The sequence below is a fragment of the Takifugu flavidus genome, chromosome 4 (genome assembly GCF_003711565.1).
Source record: "Takifugu flavidus isolate HTHZ2018 chromosome 4, ASM371156v2, whole genome shotgun sequence".
Lineage (NCBI taxonomy): Eukaryota > Metazoa > Chordata > Actinopteri > Tetraodontiformes > Tetraodontidae > Takifugu > Takifugu flavidus.
The window spans coordinates 255,001-275,883 of record NC_079523.1 but is presented as its reverse complement, the minus strand read 5'-3'; the positions used below and the strand labels follow the sequence as shown (position 1 = coordinate 275,883).

Genomic DNA, 20,883 nt, shown 5'->3' with positions numbered 1-20,883 from the left:
TTTTTGATGAGCTTTGGCGTTGACCAGTCGCCATGGGAACGGAACCATCAGACGTTTCCGTATTTCGGACCCTCTCTGATGGTCCAGCAGCTGTTTCATGAGTCCACCTGACCCTGCATGAGGTGACGGTTCATTACTGAAGAGCCAAACACGGCAGACGTCCTCACTCATGAGCCAGGTAGGAGCTAAAAAGAGTTCCAGGAACTTTGGTCAGAGGAACAACTAAAAAGCCCGATTCCGTTGAGTCCAAATGGAGATAAAAAGTTCAGAGGAACTTTTTGGTTTGGTGTGAAAGTTGCTAACAAAAGTCCTCACTAAGACAGAAGTGTTTGTGTGTGTGTGTGTGTGGTGTGTGTGTGTGTGTGCGCTCACTTGCAGGACTTGTGAGAACACGGTCTGAAGATGGCGGAGATGGAATGAGCGTAGCAGATGGGGCAGAGATCTTCTTCACTCGTCGGCTGGAAACAAACACAGGAGAAGGATTCCTGGGGGACCGCTCGCTTCCTTCAGGCTAGCTAGCAGCATTACGGTAGCATCACGTTAGCATTGTTGCTGTGTTGCTTCGACGCGTGAAGCGGTTCCACCTCACCAACTGGACCAGCTGATGGTTGTTCTGGGGTGGACTGAGCTGAGGCCACACCCCCTTTCCCCCAGGTAGCCTGAGCTGAGGCCACACCCCCTTCCCCCAGGTAGCCTGAGCTGAGGCCACACCCCCTTCCCCCCAGTGGACTGAGCTGAGGCCACACCCCCTTCCCCCCGGTGGACTGAGCTGAGGCCCCACCCCCTTCCCCCCTCAGGTAGACAGAGCTGAGGCCACACACCCTCCCCCCAGGTGGACTGAGCTGAGGCCACACACCCTTCCCCCGTGGACTGACTGAGCTGAGGCCACACCCCCTTCCCCAGGTGGACAGAGCTGAGGCCACACCCCCATCCCCCAGGTGGACTGAGCTGAGGCCACACCCCCTTCCCCCGCAGACTGAGCTGAGGCCACACCCCCTCCCCCCTCAGGTAGACAGAGCTGAGGCCACACCCCCCCCCCTCAGGTAGTCAGAGCTGAGGCCACACCCCCTTCACCCAGGTGGACAGAGCTGAGGCCACACCCCCTTCCCCCCAGGTGGACTGAGTGAGGACTTCCTGATCAAGAGCAGCTGCTTCCCAAAGCATGATGGGTAGTTTAGTTCAAGAAAGATGTTTGTATCCGAGACATGTGACACGTGTTTCCATCTGTGACTAATGTGGACAAAAACACAGGTCACCTGACCTCCCCAATGGTCATGTGACACTTACAGCTGTGCTGGCTGCTGCCTGCTTGGATTCTTCTGTCAGGAACGCCAACATCAGCTCCACCTTCTTCTTCTCTTCTTCACTGATGTAGTCTGTGTCTGTGGGCAGAAGACACCACAACACACACCACACACACACACCACACACAACACACACACACACACACACACACACACACACACAGCAGGAGGGGAAACAGCAGTGTTTCCTGTAAAGCCGTCCTTTACTATGATATTGCCACATGAAAACAGTAGCCCAAACACTAACCCACTAACCCTGAACCACTAACCCTAACCCACTAACTATTACCCACAACCCTAACCTAGTAACCCTTACCCACCAATCCTAACTGACTAACTCTTACCCAGTAACCCTAACCCACTAACCCTTACCCACTAACCCTACCCAGTAACCCTAACCCACTATTACCCACTAACCCTAACCCAGTACCCTAACCCACTAACTATTACCACTAACCCTAACCCAGTAACCCTAACCCACTAACTATTACCCACTAACCCTAACCCAGTAACCCTTACCCAGTGACTATTACCCACTAACCCTACCCACTAACCCTAACCCACTATTACCCACTAACCCTAACCCACTAACCCTAACCCAGTAACCCTAACCCACTAACTATTACCCACTAACCCAACCCAGTAACCCTAACCCACTAACTATTACCCACTAACCCTAACCCAGTAACCCTAACCCACTAACCCTAACCCAGTAACCCTAACCCACTAACTATTACCCACTAACCCTAACCCAGTAACCCTAACCCAGTAACTATTACCCACTAACCCTGACAGCAGGTCCTGCTGCCAGGGTCAAGTGTAAACATGAAATAACGTCCAGAGCAATTCGAGCTTCAGTCTGAGCTCATGTGAGCCAAAAACCACAGCACCATTTTCTTACTTCTGGTTTAGGTCTTGAATGTGTCCTGCTGGACAACCTGCCGCTGCGAGCTCCGCGCTAGCAACCTGCTAGCAACCTGCTAGCATCCTGCTAGCAGCAGCAGCTAAGCCAGCCTGTCAAACACCTCCAAGCCGCCCCCACTGACAGTCAGAGTTCTACTCACATGCATGCAGAGAGAAGTGCTTGCACTCAGGAGGGCTCCCAGGAACTGGTGGGACAGGTGAGGATCCAGGTGAAGTCAGGGCCCCAACAGCTGGACGGGCGAGCGCAGGAGCAGCCGCAGCATAGCTGGAGGAGTCTCCAGCCTCTCCTAACAGGTACTGAATGGAGTGGAGCTGGAAACAGGGGTCGGCCAGGAGGACAGAGGCAGCTCGAGACACCCTGAGGAGGACAAGGAGCAGATAGAGCAGCTGGACCACTAAACCTGTTGGCAGTGGTCAGAGAAACAGGACGTTTTAATGACTGGTTACTGTTGGTGCTGATGAAACCTCAATTAGTTTAACAAAGAAACCAAAAATCAGAGGGAAAAGTGACAGTTGACTAAATGATGAAAGACTGAAGTCAGTCCAAAGATTCTTTATCGTGGCTTCATCAGAAGGACCGAGTGGGACCCAGCAGAGACCTGCTGGGCTCCACACCCAGGAAGTCAGAGCAGGCCACAGGAAGTCAGAGCAGGGCCACAGGAAGTCAGAGCTGGGCCACAGGAAGTCAGAGCAGGGCCACAGGAAGTCAGAGCTGGGCCACAGGAAGTCAGAGCTGGGCCACAGGAAGTCAGAGCAGGGCCACAGGAAGTCAGAGCAGGGCCACAGGAAGTCAGAGCAGGGCCACAGGAAGTCAGAGCAGGGCCACAGGAAGTCAGAGCTGGGCCACAGGAAGTCAGAGCAGGGCCACAGGAAGTCAGAGCTGGGCCACAGGAAGTCAGAGCTGGGCCACAGGAAGTCAGAGCAGGGCCACAGGAAGTCAGAGCAGGGCCACAGGAAGTCAGAGCAGGGCCACAGGAAGTCAGAGCTGGGCCACAGGAGGAAGCAGCCGGACAAGAGGTGGGGGGACAGAAACCAGCTCTCAGCTGGATCCCAAAGGTCAACCTGTCCTTCACTGAGGGAAGGGGGGGGGGGGGGAGGGGAGGAGGAGGAGAGGAGAGGAGGGGAGGAGGGGAGAGGAGGAGAGGAGGGGAGAGGAGAGGAGAGGGGAGGAGAGGAGAGGGGAGGAGGAGGAGGAGGAGGAGAGGAGAGGGGAGGGGAGGAGGGGAGAGGAGAGGAGGAGAGAGGAGAGGAGGAGGAGGAGGAGGAGGGGAGAGGAGGAGAGGAGGGGAGAGGAGAGGAGGGGAGGAGAGGAGAGGGGAGGAGGGGAGGAGGAGGGGAGAGGAGAGGAGAGGAGAGGGGAGAGGAGAGGGGAGGAGGGGAGGAGAGGAGAGAGGGAGAGAGGGAGAGTTCTGACGTGGAAGCATCTACAACAACGTGCACGTCTGCTGTCTGTCATGTGACCATTGGTAGAGAGAGACAGAGACAGAGAGAGAGAGAGAGAGAGAGAGAGAGAGAGAGAGGAGGGGTAGACAGAGCGAGCGAGGGAGGAGCAGCAGCTGGGGAGGAGGACTGCTGCAGTCTGCTGATCACACAAACAAGTTTGGTGGGAAGTGAAGGAGGAGAAGGAGACGGAGCAGCATGATTCAGCTGGAGTGAACAGCTCGTTAGAGACGGAGGGAGCGGTGAAAGGGGAGGAGCCACAGAAGGCCACCACTCACGTGAGGAGTCTCTCTTCAAAGCGACTTGGACCTCCTACCAACCCGGACCTCCTACCAACCAGACCTCCTACCAACCCGGACCTCCTAACAACCCAGACCTCCTAACAACCCAGACCTCTTACCAACCCGGACCTCCTAACAACCCAGACCTCCTACCAACCCAGACCTCTTACCAACCCAGACCTCTTACCAACCCAGACCTCCTACCAACCCGGACCTCCTACCAACCCGGACCTCCCACCAACCCGGACCTCCCACCAACCCGGACCTCCCACCAACCCAGACCTCCCACCAACCCAGACCTCCCACCAACCCAGACCTCTTACCAACCCAGACCTCCTACCAACCCAGACCTCCTACCAACCCAGACCTCCCACCAACCCAGCGTCATCAGCAGCGTTCAGTTGCTCCTCATGGAGCAAAGATGAAGACTGACGGATGTGAGAAGTTCAGTGCTGGCTGACACGAGCTGAGGACATCATGTGGGGTTCTGGGAACAAGGTTCTGCTGGCCTGTTGGATCCAAGCTTTGCTGCTGCTTCGCCTCCCGCTGAGCTGCGTCTGTCAGGAGGTGGGTGGGTGCTTCTGGACTGCAGACATTCTCAGCTGCAATGGCCTGGGTCTGGACCTGCTCCCTGTGGGGATGCCGGTTTCTGGTGTGACTCTGGACTTGAGCCACAACCGTCTCACCCAGCTGAAGAGGGGCAGCTTTCAAGGACTTTCCCGCCTCAAGGCCTTAAATTTGGCACATAATCAGCTTTGTGTCATCCAGCCCGGAGCGTTCCAGAATGTCTCAGGGACCAGACTGGTGCACCTGGACCTGTCATCTAATCAGCTGCAGGTGTTGGAGCGCCATTACTTCTCCGACCTCCCCGGGCTAGAAGAACTGCTACTGTTCAACAACCGGATTGTCCATGTGGAGAGCAGAGCGCTGGCTGTCCTGGCCCGGCTCCGTAAGCTCTACCTCAGCCACAACCACATCACAGACTTCCCCTTCTTCTCTCTGCAGCAGAACCAGCCTCACCTGTCCCTCCTGGACCTCTCTTCTAACCGCCTGCCCAAACTGCCCCTGCAGGACCTGGCCGACCTCCCCCTGTCCATCCAAAAAGGCCTCTACCTTCACAACAACTCGCTGCTGTGCGACTGCTCCATGTTCCAGCTCTTCCGAGCGTGGAAGCAGATGGGTTTTGCCTCGATGACGGACTTCCAGCGGGACCACGTCTGTCTGGTTTATGGGATGCAGAGGGGCGCGGTGCGATTCTTCCAGCATGAGCGCTACTTTGAGAAGTGTGATGTGAGCGTTGTGACGGCACCGGCCCAGCAGGACAGCAGCGTGTCTGTGAAGGTGGGCCAGGCGCTGCTGCTGCACTGTGCAACCGCTCTCACTGGGCACAACCTCACCGTGGCCTGGGTCTCGCCTGGCCAGGAGTACGTGGTCCCGCCGGGGAACGCCGGCTCCTTGAATGTGTACGCAAACGGCAGCCTAGAGATCGTGGCAGCACGGGCCGAGGACTCTGGGACCTACTGGTGCATGGCTCTAGACCAGCACCAGCAGCGCAATGAGACACGAGAGGTCAACGTGACAGTGGTGGTGCACCGTCACGGCCGGCATCAGCAGCACTTCAACACCGGCTTCACCACCCTGCTGGGGTGCATCGTGAGCCTGGTGCTGGTGCTCATCTACCTGTACCTGACACCCTGCCACTGCCCCACCTGTCCCACCACCGCCGGCCTCACCGGACCCACCGGGAGTCAGGACCGAACTCTGGGATGTATCCAGACCTCCATTCTTAGCCCCACCCCTCCAAACACCACCGGAGGTCCAGGTCACAAGGTCAGTACCAACAAACATGTGGTCTTTCTGGAACCAATCAAAGAGCAGCAGAATGGCAGCCTGACGGCGGGACCAGTAGGGCCAGGTGAGCACCCTAACCCCTAACCCCAGGCTGGACAGACCAGCACCTTCACCCCCTTAGTGTCACCTTAGCAACAACCACCACTCCCCTCACTTCCTGTTTGTCCATTCACCGCACCGCCTCCACCTGCACCAGAACCGGCCAAACCCAAATTAACCTGGGTCACAAGTTCACTGCTCACAAAGCCAAGCACCAGAGCTACGATGGGGGACCGTGCACCAGAGCTACGATGGGGGACCGTGCACCAGAGTTACGATGGGGGACCGTGCACCAGAGCTACGATGGGGGACCGTGCACCAGAGCTACGATGGGGGACCGTGCACCAGAGCTACGATGGGGGACCGTGCACCAGAGTTACGATGGGGGACCGTGCACCAGAGTTACGATGGGGGACCGTGCACCAGAGCTACGATGGGGGACCGTGCACCAGTGCTACGATGGGGGACCGTGCACCAGGGCTACGATGGGGGACCGTGCACCAGAGCTACGATGGGGGACTGTGCACCAGAGCTACGATGGGGGACCGTGCACCAGAGTTACGATGGGGGACCGTGCACCAGGGCTGGGATGGGGGACCGTGCACAGACGCTCCACAACTCCGCCCATTTAAAACACACCAAAAATAGCAACGCTGCCAAAGTCACGTCGCTCCCTTGAAGCACGACTCCGCCTTTGATCAGCAGCTCGTCGCCTTCAGCTGCAGCATGAGTGAAGCTTCACAACGTTAGCATCAACGTTAGCATCAACGTTAGCATCAGTAGCAGTGAGCACTGCCTCCCGTCACACCAGGGTGGATCTTCACTGCTCCTCCTCCTCCTCACGTGCTCTCTGACAGTTAATAAACCTGAATGTTCACTCTTTAGTGCACTGCCTGTTATTACACTGGTGTGTGTGTGTGTGTGTGTGTGTGTGTGTGTGAGCGCGCAACAGGATGCATGTTTAATCTAATCACAGCTGTATAACCCTAACCCTAACCTCAACCCTAACCCTAACCTCAACCCTAACCTCAACCCTAACCCCTAACCTTAACCCTAACCTCAACCCTAACCTTAACCCTTAACCCTAACCATATCATACCAAGGATCAACTGTCTTTCTGTGGAGCTTCTAAAGGATCATTGTGGATCATAAAATGTGATCAAGGTCCCTCCTGGGTTCTGAACCAGAAGTTTGATCAATGATGTCTCACATCCGTCCTCGTCCAGACATGAAGGGGTCAAAACTTCTCTGCTTCCCTCTACAGAAGATGGAGGCAGCAGCACAGACCAGCTCCCTCCCTCCACCATCGTCCAGCACCAGCCTGAGTGGCTCTAATGGGGGACGGGTGGAGGCCTGAGTGGCTCTAATGGGGGACGGGTGGAGGCCTGAGTGGCTCTAATGGGGGACGGGTGGAGGCCTGAGTGGCTCTAATGGGGGACGGGTGGAGGTCTGAGAGGCTCTAATGGGGGACGGGTGGAGGTCTGAGTGGCTCTAATGGGGGACGGGTGGAGGTCTGAGTGGCTCTAATGGGGGACGGGTGGAGGTCTGAGAGGCTCTAATGGGGGACGGGTGGAGGTCTGAGAGGCTCTAATGGGGGACGGGTGGAGGTCTGAGAGGCTCTAATGGGGGACGGGTGGAGGTCTGAGAGGTTCTAATGGGGGACGGGTGGAGGTCTGAGAGGCTCTAATGGGGGACGGGTGGAGGCCTGAGAGGCTCTAATGGGGGACGGGTGGAGGTCTGAGAGGCTCTAATGGGGGACGGGTGGAGGTCTGAGTGGCTCTAATGGGGGACGGGTGGAGGTCTGAGAGGCTCTAATGGGGGACGGGTGGAGGTCTGAGTGGCTCTAATGGGGGACGGGTGGAGGTTTGAGTGGCTCTAATGGGGGACGGGTGGAGGTCTGAGTGGCTCTAATGGGGGACGGGTGGAGGTCTGAGAGGCTCTAATGGGGGACGGGTGGAGGTCTGAGAGGCTCTAATGGGGGACGGGTGGAGGTCTGAGAGGCTCTAATGGGGGACGGGTGGAGGCCTGAGTGGCTCTAATGGGGGACGGGTGGAGGCCTGAGAGGTTCTAATGGGGGACGGGTGGAGGTCTGAGAGGCTCTAATGGGGGACGGGTGGGGTGGAGGTCTGAGTGGCTCTAATGGGGGACGGGTGGAGGTCTGAGAGGCTCTAATGGGGGACGGGTGGAGGTCTGAGAGGCTCTAATGGGGGACGGGTGGAGGTCTGAGAGGCTCTAATGGGGGACGGGTGGAGGTCTGAGGGCTCTAATGGGGGACGGGTGGAGGTCTGAGAGGCTCTAATGGGGGACGGGTGGAGGTCTGAGAGGCTCTAATGGGGGACGGGTGGAGGTCTGAGAGGCTCTAATGGGGGAGGGTGGAGGTCTGAGAGGCTCTAATGGGGGACGGGTGGAGGCTCATCCAGAAGCCTTTAAGCCCCCTGGTTGATGGTTCATCCTGCTGCCACTAAAACCTCATTAAACATTCATTCAACCTACAGAAAAACCTGTCTGTCTGCACCCGCCTGTCTGTCTGTCTGTCTACGCCCGCCCTTGAGTGCAGGTCAGTGCTGATGTAAACAGGTCAGTGCTGATGTAAACAGGTCAGTGCTGCAGGGTTAGCTCCTCACAGCTGATGCTACATTAGCTCGTGGGTTTGCAGGGTGGAGGCAGCTCTGTTGTCCTGATGAATGTTTGATTCCTTTTTAGATTAGGTTAGTGGTCAAGAGCCCATTAGCAGGAGCCAAGACTTCCTGTTGGAGCCCATCACCCGTCTGCCCACAATGCATCCTGTTTCCATCTGACCGGCTCTGCCGGGAAGACTCCAGATACACAGGAGCGTCACGCCGCGGGAGCGTCACAGGAGCGTCACGCCGCGGGAGCGTCACGCCGCGGGAGCATCACAGGAGCGTCACGCCGCGGGAGCATCACAGAAGCGTCACGCCGCGGGAGCGTCACGTCACAGGAGCGTCACAGGAACGTCACGCCGCGGGAGCGTCACGCCGCAGGAGCGTCACAGGAGCGTCACGCCGCAGGAGCGTCACGCCGCTGGAGCGTCACGTCACGGGAGCGTCACGCCGCGGGAGCGTGTGTTCCGACAGGAGTAGTCAAGGAAGCTATCCATGTTAAATTGGAGAAACCATCCTTGAACAGAGGTGGTGGCCTGAGGCACTTCCTGTCACCCACATACAATGCAGTCCTCCACTCCTTCCAACAAACCAAACATTCACACCATTCCAGGAGACCCAGTGACTCATCACCATGTGATCCAGCAGACAAAGGGGAGACACCTCAACAGAAACTAGGTGAACGACCCGACCAACGACCCTGCTAACGACTCTCAGGTGACCACCCGGATCATTAGCATGCAAATGGTCCACAGGGGCTATATCTTCAAGCTCTCTCCCCAGCGATTTCAGAACTGGAGAAGCCTTCTGGATAGAAGGCGAAACGTCTTCAAGAGAAGAAACCCAGTCCAGTTGACAGAGAAAACTACCTTGGATACAATGACCTGGATGACTGAGAATTTACACAGACTCCGACAGGAGTGTTCCGACAGGTGTGTTCCGACAGGAGTGTTTCGACAGGTGTGTTCCGACAGGTGTGTTTCGACAGGAGTGTTCCGACAGGTGTGTTCCGACAGGTGTGTTTCGACAGGTCGCTGTGTCGTCTGAGAGCTAAAATATCGAAGCTAACGGCGGCGGGTGGAACACCGGCCGTCTCACCCCTGTCTGTGTCCATCCACCAGGATCCGGACCAGGATGCCCGTCACTGCCACCAGGATGGGATAGTGGTCGACACTCTCCAGACCTGTAACCAACACACACCTTCACACACGGACCATCTCCAGCCAAACATTTCCCAGAATGCCTCAGTCAGGTGGTCGTGGTGAATCTCTGTACTTGTCAACATGTCAGTTCGCTGAGAAAGACTGGAAATGCTAATGCTAATGCTAATGACGCTAACGTGTGCGTTACCTGGTAGCCTCAGGTTGACCACTCGATCAAACAGGTTCTTCTCCGCTGTAACTCGGTTTAACACCTGGTTAAGAAGCTGCAGGAACCACAGGTTAGAGGTGAGGAACAGGCAGTCGACATGGACAGGCTGCACAGGCTGGACAGGCTGGACAGGCTGCACAGGCTGCACAGGCTGGACAGGCTGGACTGACCTGAGCGAGGCGCCGCAGCAGCAGCTCAGCAGATGGACGGGACCAGTCCAGGAAGATCTCTGGGACCAGCGTCACCGTCATTTCCAGCACTCGCAGCAGACTGACGGACAGGTCGAAGCAGGTGGCACACACCTGATAAACATCACACACACCTGATAAACATCACACACACCTGATAAACATCACACACACCTGATAAATATCACACACACCTAAATAAACATCACACACACCTGATAAACATCACACACACCTGATAAATATCACACACACCTAAATAAACATCACACACACCTGATAAACATCACACACACCTGATAAACATCACACACACCTGATAAATATCACACACCTGATAAACATCACACACCTGATAAACATCACACACACACCTGATAAACATCACACACACCTGATAAACATCACACACACCTGATAAATATCACACACACATGAAATACACCTGAAACGCCATCACACACCTAAATAAACATCACACACACATGAAACGCCATCACACACACCTAATAAACATCACACACACACATGAAACGCCATCACACACACCTTCAGCTGACGGGTGTCCACAAAGTTCCTCTCTGGACGTTCTGCTGCCTGCTGAATCTGAGGAGAAACAGGAAGTCACATTCAGTTTGGATAAAATATCTCAGCAATAGCGCCCCCTGGAGGCTCAGGACGGCTGTGACGAACTAACGGAAGCAAAGAGGAAAAACGCCGGCAAATCAAAGAGAAACGACTGGAATTCAAAAGTTTCTTTCCTTTATCCTTTTAAAGAGATTTACCAGGAGGACATGGACAGAACCGCCCAGCACGTGTGTCTGCTTTGGAGTCCTGGGGGGGACAGCTGGGTCTGACTGACCGTTTGATAACGTGATGCACCTGTGTACGGCAGAGGCAGCGCAACACCCCAGAATACTCTTCTGATTAAGACAGTTCGGAATCAGCGTGTGCAGGTGGATGGAAGAAACGCGGTCTGCAGCCAGACCCGGCGCTAAGGCAGCGGCGGAACGCTCCGTCGGTGCTCGTCGTCACAGCCCCCCCGACTCCAGGAAGGAGCGGAGACGGCGCCACCTTGTGGCTGGAGATGATCTGTTTCGTTTTCAGCTTTGTTTTAAGCCGCTTTGACCAACCAAAACACTGAAAAGTGCCTGAAATTATGTCAAAAGTAATGAGAGTAATTGAGCCGTGAGCTGTGACCCCCAGGGGGCTGAAGGTGACGTGACCGTGCCGCTCACCTCCTGGATCATGCCGATGAACTCGGAGAAGGCCCAGTTGAGCTGGTTGAGGACACTGTTGAGGAAGGACGCCGCCATGTCTCGGTCCACGCTCAGCAGCTCCGCCATGTGCTTCTGCAGCAGCAGCGACGGACACGGCTCTGCACCAGAACAAGAGCACACAGCGTCACCTGCGGAGCAGCGTCACCTGCGGAGCAGCATCGCCAGAAGGAGCAGCAGGTGGAACCAAGACTGGAGGGGCAGGAGGAGCAGGAGGAGGTGCAGGACCTTCAGCAGGTCAGAGGAGCAAAGGGAGGAGAAGGAGCAACATCACAGGGCTCCTGCACGTCCTCAGACCAGCCGGGGGCTCTGCTCTCCACACCACAGGTGTGACACAAACGTCTCAAACATCAAAGGTTCCTCTGGTGGTTCTCCAGATTTACGAGAGGTTCATTGGTGAAGCGTTGAAGGAAACAACAACGATGGGAGAAAACTTACTCTGAAAACTAGCAATGGACAGATCCTCTGAAAGACATGCAAGTGAGAATCACACAGGTGAGAATCACACAGGTGAGAATCACACAGGTGAGAATCACACAGGTGAGAATCACACAGGTGAGTCACGTCATGCAGGAGGGAGATGAAGGGAGGCACAACTTCAACATTTGTGGGCTCCTGACCCTTGAGCTGATGTTGGGATTAAACAAAACCCAGTCTGCTTTACTGGGTTTTAACTGGTCAAACTGGTTCCACACGGGCAGCTGGTTAGTTTAGCGTAGCACGCTAACCCCTAACCTAACCCTCTAATTCTGACCCTAACCTGACCCTAACCTAACCCTGACCCTAACCTGACCCTAACCTAACCCTGACCTAACCCTGACCCTAACCTGACCCTAACCTAACCCTGACCCTAACCTGACCCTAACCCTGATCCTAACCTAACCCTGATCCTAACCTAACCCTGACCCTAACCCTGATCCTAACCTAACCCTAACCCTAGCCCTAACCTAACCCTGACCCTAACCCTGATCCTAACCTAACCCTGACCCTAACCTAACCCTGACCCTAACCTAACCCTAACCCTGACCTAACCTAACCCTGATCCTAACCTAACCCTAGCCCTGACCCTAACCTAACCCTGACCCTAACCCTGATCCTAACCTAACCTGACCCTAACCTAACCCTAACCTAACCCTGACCCTGACCCTAACCTAACCTAACCCTAACCTAACCCTGATCCTAACCTAACCCTAACCCTGACCTAACCTAACCCTGATCCTAACCTAACCCTAGCCCTGACCCTAACCTAACCCTGATCCTAACCTAACCCTGATCCTAACCTAACCCTAACCTAACCCTAACCTTGACCCTAACCCTGACCCTAACCTAACCTAACCCTGACCCTAACCCTGACCTTAACCCTATAACCCTAACCTAACCCTAACCTACCCTGACCCTAACCTAACCTAACCTAACCCTAACCTTGACCCTAACCCTGACCCTAACCTAACCTAACCTAACCCTAACCTTGACCCTAACCTGACCCTAACCTAACCTAACCTAACCCTAACTTAACCCTGACCCTGATCCTAACCTAACCCTAACCTTGACCCTAACCCTGACCCTAACCTAACCTAACCCTGACCCTAACCCTGACCTTAACCCTATAACCCTAACCTAACCCTAACTTAACCCTGACCGTGAACAACCTGAACCTGCAGAGACACAGGTTCCTGACAGCAGCACCTACTCTGCAGGCTGGGCAGGTTGGCGTCCTCAGGTTTGGTCTTCAGCAGGTGAGGGAGGCGGGTGTACCTGTACCCAAAACCACAACCCTGCAAGACAGCAACAACCACAGAATATGACTACTGCAGTACACCGGGGCCCCCCGGAACCAGGGTCCCCCTGGAGCCAGGGGCCCTCCGGAACCAGGGTCTCCCCGGAGCCAGGGGCCCTCCAGAGCCAGGGGCCCTCCGGAACCAGGGTCCCCCCGGAGCCAGGGGCCCTCCGGAACCAGGGTCCCCCCGGAGCCTGATCAACCTTCCATGTTTACTGTGTCAACATTCACTATTGGTCAATCAGAAATGTTGGGGGTTCTGCATTGACACGCTCACCCGCCACAATCGGACCAGGATCCAGTTGGTCTGGGCCCAGGGCCTCTGTTCGTATGGTGCCAGCAGGTTCTTCATCATGGCCACCCGTCTGGAAGGGTCAGGGGCCAAACATGAGGCTTCTGGTCATGAATCAAAGTGCTCAACAACCCGTCACTCACTGCTCCTGCGGGATGCGCTCCACTGCCCTGAGGGATTGTGGGTAACACACGTAGCTGGCCAGAGCCTGCATCAGGGAGTCTTTGATGTCTGAAGGGAGAGCAGAGCATTCTGGGACACCAGATCTAATGGGTCTGACCATGATCAGTGGCTCACCTGTCCCAACGATCCGAGGGTCTGCAAAGTGTTTGGTCAGGATGGAGGCCAGCCGGGTCAGCGTCTCCTCGTAGCCTGGAGGAACAGGCGCACAGGCAGCTGGTAAACAGGTGACTCTCACACAGGTGACCTGGATCAAGGTGCGGGGGGGGGGACTGACTGTGGAGTCGGGGGGAGAGGGGAGAGGAGGGAGAGGGGGCGTGGCCTTTGGGGCCCAGAGGTGTTCCTGTGTGGAGCTTTGATGTTCTCCCCTCTAATGTGTGAATGTGAGTGCAGCTTGTTGTTTGGTGCCCTGAGCTGGAAACATCTGGTGGGTTAGGATGGACTGGGGTGGACTGGGATGGCCTGGGATGGCCCCGGGGTGGACTGGGGTGGCCTGGGATGGCCCCGGGGTGGCCTGGGGTGGCCTGGGATGGCCTGGGATGGCCCCGGGGTGGACTGGGGTGGCCTGGGATGGACTGGGGTGGCCTGGGATGGCCCCGGGGTGGACTGGGGTGGCCTCCCTCAGACCAGCCTTCAGCAGAAGCTTCGGTACCTGGGAGCTCGTCCATGCTGTTGACAGGACTGAAGTAGTTCTTCAAGGCGCTGTAGGCGTTCATGGCCACATTCAGGTAGAACTCCGGAACAAAAGCAAACAGCGAGCCGGTGTTGTCAGCATGTTCAACGGTCCGGATACAGACGCACAGCAGCCAGTACACATCCAGCATCTTGTCCTGGAACACAGGAGGAGGTGAGACAGGCAGAGGAGGTGAGACAGGCAGAGGGGGTGAGACAGGTAGTGGGGTGAGACAGGCAGAGGGGGTGAGACAGGTAGTGGGAGTGAGACAGACAGAGGGGTGAGACAGGCAGTGGGTGTGAGACAGACAGGGGTGAGACAGGCAGTGGGTGTGAGACAGACAGAGGGGTGAGACAGACAGAGGGGTGAGACAGGCAGTGGGTGTGAGACAGACAGAGGGGTGAGACAGGTAGTGGGGTGAGACAGACAGAGGGGTGAGACAGGCAGTGGGTGTGAGACAGAGGGGTGAGACAGGTAGTGGGAGTGAGACAGGCAGTGGGTGTGAGACAGACAGAGGGGTGAGACAGGTAGTGGGAGTGAGACAGACAGAGGGGTGAGACAGGTAGTGGGAGTGAGACAGACAGAGGGGTGAGACAGGCAGTGGGTGTGAGACAGAGGGGTGAGACAGGTAGTGGGAGTGAGACAGGCAGTGGGTGTGAGACAGACAGAGGGGTGAGACAGGTAGTGGGAGTGAGACAGGCAGTGGGTGTGAGACAGGCAGAGGGGTGAGACAGGTAGTGGGAGTGAGACAGGCAGTGGGTGTGAGACAGGCAGTGGGTGTGAGACAGACAGGGGTGAGACAGGCAGTGGGAGTGAGACAGGCAGTGGGTGTGAGACAGGCAGAGGGGTGAGGCAGGTAGTGGGAGTGAGACAGGCAGTGGGTGTGAGACAGGCAGTGGGGTGAGACAGGTAGGGGAGTGAGACAGGCAGTGGTGTGAGACAGGCAGAGGGGTGAGACAGGTAGTGGGAGTGAGACAGGCAGTGGGTGTGAGACAGACAGGGGTGAGACAGGCAGAGGGGTGAGACAGGTAGTGGGAGTGAGACAGGCAGTGGGGTGAGACTGGTCCCGGAGCAGCAGGAGCCGCTCACCTTGGAGTAGATGGTGGCGTTGATCCAGGCCAGCCTCCTGCTCAGGTGGTTGAGCTTCTCTGAAAACACCTTCTGGCTCTTCTGGAGCTCCTCGGAGATGTCGGATCTCTGGGGGCCAGAAGACAAAGGTGTGAGCAGCACTGAGGACCTGAGGCCCTCAGGACCTGACTGAAGGGAACGAGAGGTGAACTACCGGACCAGAGGACAGAGGTGAACTACTGGACCAGAGGACAGAGGTGAACTACCGACCAGAGGACAGAGGTGAACTACCGGACCAGAGGACAGAGGTGAACTACCGGACCAGAGGACAGAGGTGAACTACCGGACCAGAGGACAGAGGTGAACTACCGGACCAGAGGACAGAGGTGAACTACCGGACCAGAGGACAGAGGTGAACTACCGGACCAGAGGACAGAGGTGGACAACGGGGACAAGTTTTGAACAAGAGCGTCCAACACACAGGAGACACAGGTGTGAGGAGCCGGACAGGTGAGAAGCAGCACGTGTGGACTCACCCTGGAGGGGCAGCGTGCCATCTTGTCCTCGGTGTCTTTGAGGGCGACGGCGTATTCGTGGACATCGTCTGAGACCACCACCATCTGGAAGAGGCCACACAGCTCCAGCTCTGCATCACCATCTGAAGGTCTCAGTGTCTCCTCACCTTTCCCAGCTGCTGGTGAACGCTCAGATTGTACATCATCACGATGCCGTCAAGGATCTCCAGCAGTGACTTGTCTGCTATTGCCTTATGGGGCTCCTCCAGCGGTCGCCCCAGCAACAGGCCGTCGTTACCGTGGTTCCCCTCAACTACAGACAGAGACAAGCTGGTGTCAAGAAGGTCAACATTTAGTAGATCTTCCTGATGATTGGAGACATGAACAGAATGAAGGAAAACCCTCCGGTACTGTCCAGACCGGCTCCAGAGTCTCGGCACAAACCCAGACTGGGCCCAGCACGGGCACTTGGAGCCAGAACCAGAGGCATTATAGGGTGTCAGGTCAGCTCTAAGAGTAGAGGACCCTACTCCAGCACCCTACTCCAGCACCCTAATCCAGCACCCTACTCCAGCACCCTACTCCAGGACCCTACTCCAGCACCCTACTCCAGCACCCTACTCCAGGACCCTACTCCAGGACCCTACTCCAGGACCCTACTCCAGGACCCTGCTCCAGGACCCTACTCCAGGACCCTGCTGCACTGCTTCCCACCCTTAGGACACGTGCCCCCAAAGCAATTTGACCAAGCTTCCTAGTTGTGGGTCCGTTTGTTTGGATGGGTTCAAAAGGCCACATGATGGATGGTAGCACACTGTGTCCCAGCTGGTGCACCATGGGAAATGTAGGCGCTTCTCCCACTCACTGTCGTCCTCCGTTCTTTGTTCCACCGCCAGCGTCCGGACCTTCACCTTCTCCAGCTGGGCGAGAGGTCGTCTGGGTGTCATCAGACTGACAGCGGCTGTACTCAGAAAACGGTTGGTCCGACCCAGCGTGGGGGAACTCAACCAGCTGGGTCGAGCCAGAGCTCCGCCCACCGCAGCTGCACCAAATGGCCTCTAGAGTCAGAAGTAGAACATTGAAGAAGAAAACACACATTAACTGTTTTATCTTCCACCAAACGCTGCTCGGCGGCGTGGACAGACTCCACCTGTGTGGCTCCACTCTCCTCGTCCTCATCCAGGTCGTCCATGGACGCCGTCTGGATCTCTGCAGGGTCGATGATGATGTTGGCCTTACTGGCCAGGTCATCTGGTGAAGACAAGCACCAAAGCTCAGCGTGCTGCTAGCATTACTGTGCTGCTAGCATTACTGTGCTGCTAGCATTACTGTGCTGCTAGCATTAGCGTGGAGGCAGCTCTGGAGGAACGCGACCATCTCACCACCTCAGCAGACTTCCACTGAAATCAGCAGTTAAGAACGTTCCACAATCCCAAAATAACCCTAACCCAACTAACCCTAACATAACCCAACTAACCCTAACCCAACTAACCCTCTAACCTTAACCCAACTAACCCTAACCCTCTAACTAACCCTAACCCTCTAACTAACCCTAACACTAACCCAGCATCAGCAAAGAGAAGCTTCTGTCCCCCTCTTGTGGTCTTTGAGTGAAGTGTTGGCACCTTTTCATTGTTTTACTTTAGCAAAGACAAACATCAGCTGGAACCTTCGTCCATCAGAGAAGAGCCGTCAGTGACACACCTGACCGATGCACCAGGTGTGCTGGTGTTGGACATTTACAACACACACACACTCACACACACACACACCTGACCGATGCACCAGGTGTGCTGGTGTTGGACATTTACAACACACACACACTCACACACACACACCTGACCGATGCACCCAGGTGTGCTGGTGTTGGACATTTACAACACACACACACTCACACACACACACCTGACCGATGCACCCAGGTGTGCTGGTGTTGGACATTTACAACACACACACACACACACACACACACCTGACCGATGCACCCGGGTGTGCTGGTGTTGGACATTTACAACACACACACACTCACACACACACACCTGACCGATGCACCCAGGTGTGCTGGTGTTGGACATTTACAACACACACACACACACACACACACACCTGACCGATGCACCCAGGTGTGCTGGTGTTGGACATTTAGAGGAAGACAGGCTCATCTCTACGCTCTGGTCACACAGGTGTGCCACAGCGCCCTGCTGAGCGTCCCATGCACACTCACACCAACACACACACACACACACCAACACACACTCACTCACACACACACACTCTGGTGTGTCTCAGCAATGACGAACGACCTTTGGGCCCAGCACCACGGGGCCTGTTGCCCTGCTGCCTGTTGCCCTGCTGCCTGTTGCCCTGCTGCCTGTTGCCCTGCTGCCTGTTGCCCTGCTGCCTGTTGCCCTGTTGCCTGTTGCCCTGCTGCCTGCTGCCCTGCTGCCTGTTGCCCTGCTGCCTGTTGCCCTGTTGCCCTGCTGCCTGTTGCCCTGCTGCCTGTTGCCCTGCTGCCTGTTGCCCTGTTGCTCTGCTGCCTGTTGCCCTGTTGCCCTGCTGCCTGTTGCCCTGCTGCCTGTTGCCCTGCTGCCTGTTGCCCTGTTGCCTGCTGCCTGTTGCCCTGCTGCCCTGCTGCCTGTTGCCCTGCGCCTGTTGCCCTGTTGCCCTGCTGCCTGTTGCCCTGCTGCCCTGCTGCCTGTTGCCCTGCTGCCCTGCTGCCTGTTGCCCTGTTGCCTGCTGCCCTGCTGCCTGTTGCCCTGCTGCCCTGCTGCTGTTGCCCTGCTGCCTGCTGCCTGTTGCCCTGCTGCCCTGCTGCCTGTTGCCCTGCTGCCTGTTGCCCTGCTGCCTGTTGCCCTGCTGCCTGTTGCCCTGCTGCCTGTTGCCCTGCTGCCTGTTGCCCTGTGCCCTGCTGCTGTTGCCCTGCTGCCCTGCTGCCTGTTGCCCTGCTGCCTGTTGCCCTGCTGCCTGTTGCCCTGCTGCCCTGCTGCCTGTTGCCCTGCTGCCCTGCTGCTGTTGCCCTGCTGCCTGTTGCCCTGCTGCCTGTTGCCCTGCTGCCTGTTGCCCTGCTGCCCTGCTGCCTGTTGCCCTGCTGCCTGTTGCCCTGCTGCCTGTTGCCCTGCTGCCCTGCTGCCCTGCTGGGTGATGGCAGCAGGACTTTTGCGCTCCGTCACCTTTGAGTGTCTTCTTGAGGTGGGACAGGAGCCCCCCCAGCCTCTGCAGGTCGAAGTAGTCCACCTTCCCGTTGTAGAAGAGCTGGGGAGGGACGAAGGCCTCTGAAGGAGAGGAGACAGGATCAACAAAGAGCAGGCTGGGATGGCAGCAAAGGCCTTAAACTGGGAGAACTTGATTGGCTGAGCTGTCAGAGGTCTGGTCACCATGTCTGGTCACCATGGTAACCCTGCTGTACCTTCAGTGCCGATGCTGCCTGGGTTCCTCCTGCAGCCGTCGTCCCAGCACCATCGGACCGCTGCCATGAGGCGATGCAGAAAACAGACCATGTACTCTGGGGGACACAGAGCTGTGGGGTGCTGCACGCACACACACACACACACACACACGCACGCACGCACGCAGACACGCGCACACGCGCGCACACACGCACACACACACACACACACGCACACACACAGACACACACGCACGCACGCACACACGCACGCGCACACACACACACGCACACACACAGACACACACGCACGCACGCACACACGCACGCGCACCACACACGCACGCACACACACAGACACACACAGACACACACGCACGCACGCACACGCACGCACACGCACACACACACGCACACGTGCGCACACACACACACACACGCGCACACAACACACACACACGCACGCACGCGCACACACACACACACACACACACACACACGTTACTGTCATAACTCCTTTGAAGGACAGATGAAGGTCACGCCAGCCACGGGACCCCTCCTCACCCCTCTGTTGCTGGCATTTTCCTGCAGAAACTTCCTGAACTTATTGAGGAAGATGTAGCGAGAAGCTTGGCCCTGAAACACAAATTCACCACAGAATCAAGCAGAACATTTGGAAAGGACGACAATAAATATGCTTCCATGTTGAAGCTCCATAAAAAGCTGACTCGTCTCCTCTCACACTTGAACCCTTGTTAAGACTCCAGTTAAACTTACTGTGGAATTGTCTTTGTTATTGAGCAGCAGCTTCAGGATTTGAACCTGCAACTCTTCCACCACTGACAGACAACACATCAGAAGGTCAGAAACATGGCAACATCTGCTGCTGAGGACGGAGCGTCAAAGTCTGACCTTCGATCCTCTTCTTCAGCCTCGTACAGCCCCTCTCGTACGCTCGCCGCCTCAGGCGCTCGTCCGTGCTCTCGTCCGGCGGCTCGTCTTTCCCCTGTGGATCATCAAAGAAAGAAAGGGAGGCGCAGCTTCAGGCTCTGAGGGTCAACACGCCGGCGCTCACACACATTAGCAACACTTACTTCCTTGTCGAAGTGCGTGGGCCACCAGGTGGTCAGGATGAGCTCCTCTAGCCCCGCCTCCTTCACTCTGAGAGGAGTCTTGATATAGAAGAACACCACGGAGCGCATGACGTCAAATGTGAGAAGGTTCAGGATTCCATCAGAGTGTTGGTCAGATATCAGTCAATCAGTCAGATATCAGTCAATCAGTCAGTCAGCCGGCCATCAGCAGGAGGGTCCCCCTACATGAGCCTGGTCCTGCTCAAGGTTTCTTCCTGTTAAAGGGGAGTTTTTCCTTGCCACTGTTGCTTGTCTGGGGTCAGGCCCTGGGATTCTGGAAAGCGCCTTGAAACAATTTTGATTGTATAAGACGCTATATAAATAAAGATTGATTGATTGATTGATATCCAGCAGAAAAGAGCAGCGAGCAGAAGGATATAAGACGTTGTTGAGCAGGTACTTCCTGGACCTCTCGTGATGCAGGATGGCCGTGGTCAGACGAAGGAAGTGGATCTGAAACAACATTTACTCCTCAATTAAACATCAGCACAAATGCTAAGGGTTCCAGCTTGGATAGCATTTCAGGGATAGTTCCATGGGTTTGGGACTCGCTGAACCACCGCG

The 20,883-nt window shown here is 56.2% G+C and overlaps 2 protein-coding genes and 1 long non-coding RNA gene across 5 annotated transcripts in view; 1 reads left to right on the top strand and 2 right to left on the bottom strand.

The window, feature by feature from the left end:
- LOC130525016 (E3 ubiquitin-protein ligase RNF123) overlaps window positions 1-20,883 on the bottom strand; it is a 35,248-nt gene that overhangs the window by 826 nt on the left and 13,539 nt on the right. For 2 of the 3 annotated variants that reach the window (XM_057031663.1, XM_057031664.1), the window contains exons 15-40: window positions 20,699-20,772; window positions 20,281-20,398; window positions 20,099-20,192; window positions 19,964-20,025; window positions 19,751-19,822; window positions 19,208-19,328; window positions 18,972-19,073; window positions 16,952-17,052; window positions 16,667-16,859; window positions 15,969-16,114; window positions 15,823-15,906; window positions 15,308-15,415; window positions 14,198-14,375; window positions 13,663-13,737; window positions 13,509-13,596; window positions 13,351-13,438; window positions 12,987-13,071; window positions 11,735-11,761; window positions 11,258-11,397; window positions 10,569-10,625; window positions 10,002-10,133; window positions 9,811-9,886; window positions 9,559-9,643; window positions 2,369-2,586; window positions 1,288-1,382; window positions 373-458 (exon numbers count right to left, since the gene is read on the bottom strand). In XM_057031663.1, coding sequence (XP_056887643.1) covers window positions 373-458; window positions 1,288-1,382; window positions 2,369-2,586; window positions 9,559-9,643; window positions 9,811-9,886; window positions 10,002-10,133; window positions 10,569-10,625; window positions 11,258-11,397; window positions 11,735-11,761; window positions 12,987-13,071; window positions 13,351-13,438; window positions 13,509-13,596; window positions 13,663-13,737; window positions 14,198-14,375; window positions 15,308-15,415; window positions 15,823-15,906; window positions 15,969-16,114; window positions 16,667-16,859; window positions 16,952-17,052; window positions 18,972-19,073; window positions 19,208-19,328; window positions 19,751-19,822; window positions 19,964-20,025; window positions 20,099-20,192; window positions 20,281-20,398; window positions 20,699-20,772 — 2,705 coding nt within the window. The remainder of the gene's footprint in view (window positions 1-372; window positions 459-1,287; window positions 1,383-2,368; window positions 2,587-9,558; window positions 9,644-9,810; window positions 9,887-10,001; window positions 10,134-10,568; window positions 10,626-11,257; window positions 11,398-11,734; window positions 11,762-12,986; window positions 13,072-13,350; window positions 13,439-13,508; window positions 13,597-13,662; window positions 13,738-14,197; window positions 14,376-15,307; window positions 15,416-15,822; window positions 15,907-15,968; window positions 16,115-16,666; window positions 16,860-16,951; window positions 17,053-18,971; window positions 19,074-19,207; window positions 19,329-19,750; window positions 19,823-19,963; window positions 20,026-20,098; window positions 20,193-20,280; window positions 20,399-20,698; window positions 20,773-20,883) is intronic. The other variant, XM_057031665.1, reaches the window with a different exon arrangement.
- amigo3 (adhesion molecule with Ig-like domain 3) lies at window positions 3,762-6,723 on the top strand. Its single transcript, XM_057031669.1, has one exon. It carries the CDS (start codon window positions 4,427-4,429, stop codon window positions 5,882-5,884), a length of 1,458 nt encoding a protein of 485 aa, XP_056887649.1. The 5' UTR covers window positions 3,762-4,426; the 3' UTR covers window positions 5,885-6,723.
- On the bottom strand, window positions 11,768-12,936 carry LOC130525022 (uncharacterized). Its single transcript, XR_008950309.1, has 3 exons — window positions 12,900-12,936; window positions 12,657-12,681; window positions 11,768-12,056 (listed from the first exon to the last, which is right to left on the bottom strand). It is a non-coding gene; the product is annotated as an uncharacterized LOC130525022 (long non-coding RNA).

Excerpts from the sequence above, each read along its gene's own strand:
- amigo3 (XM_057031669.1), top strand. The coding sequence starts at position 4,427 with ATGTGGGGTTCTGGGAACAAGGTTCTGCTGGCCTGTTGGATCCAAGCT.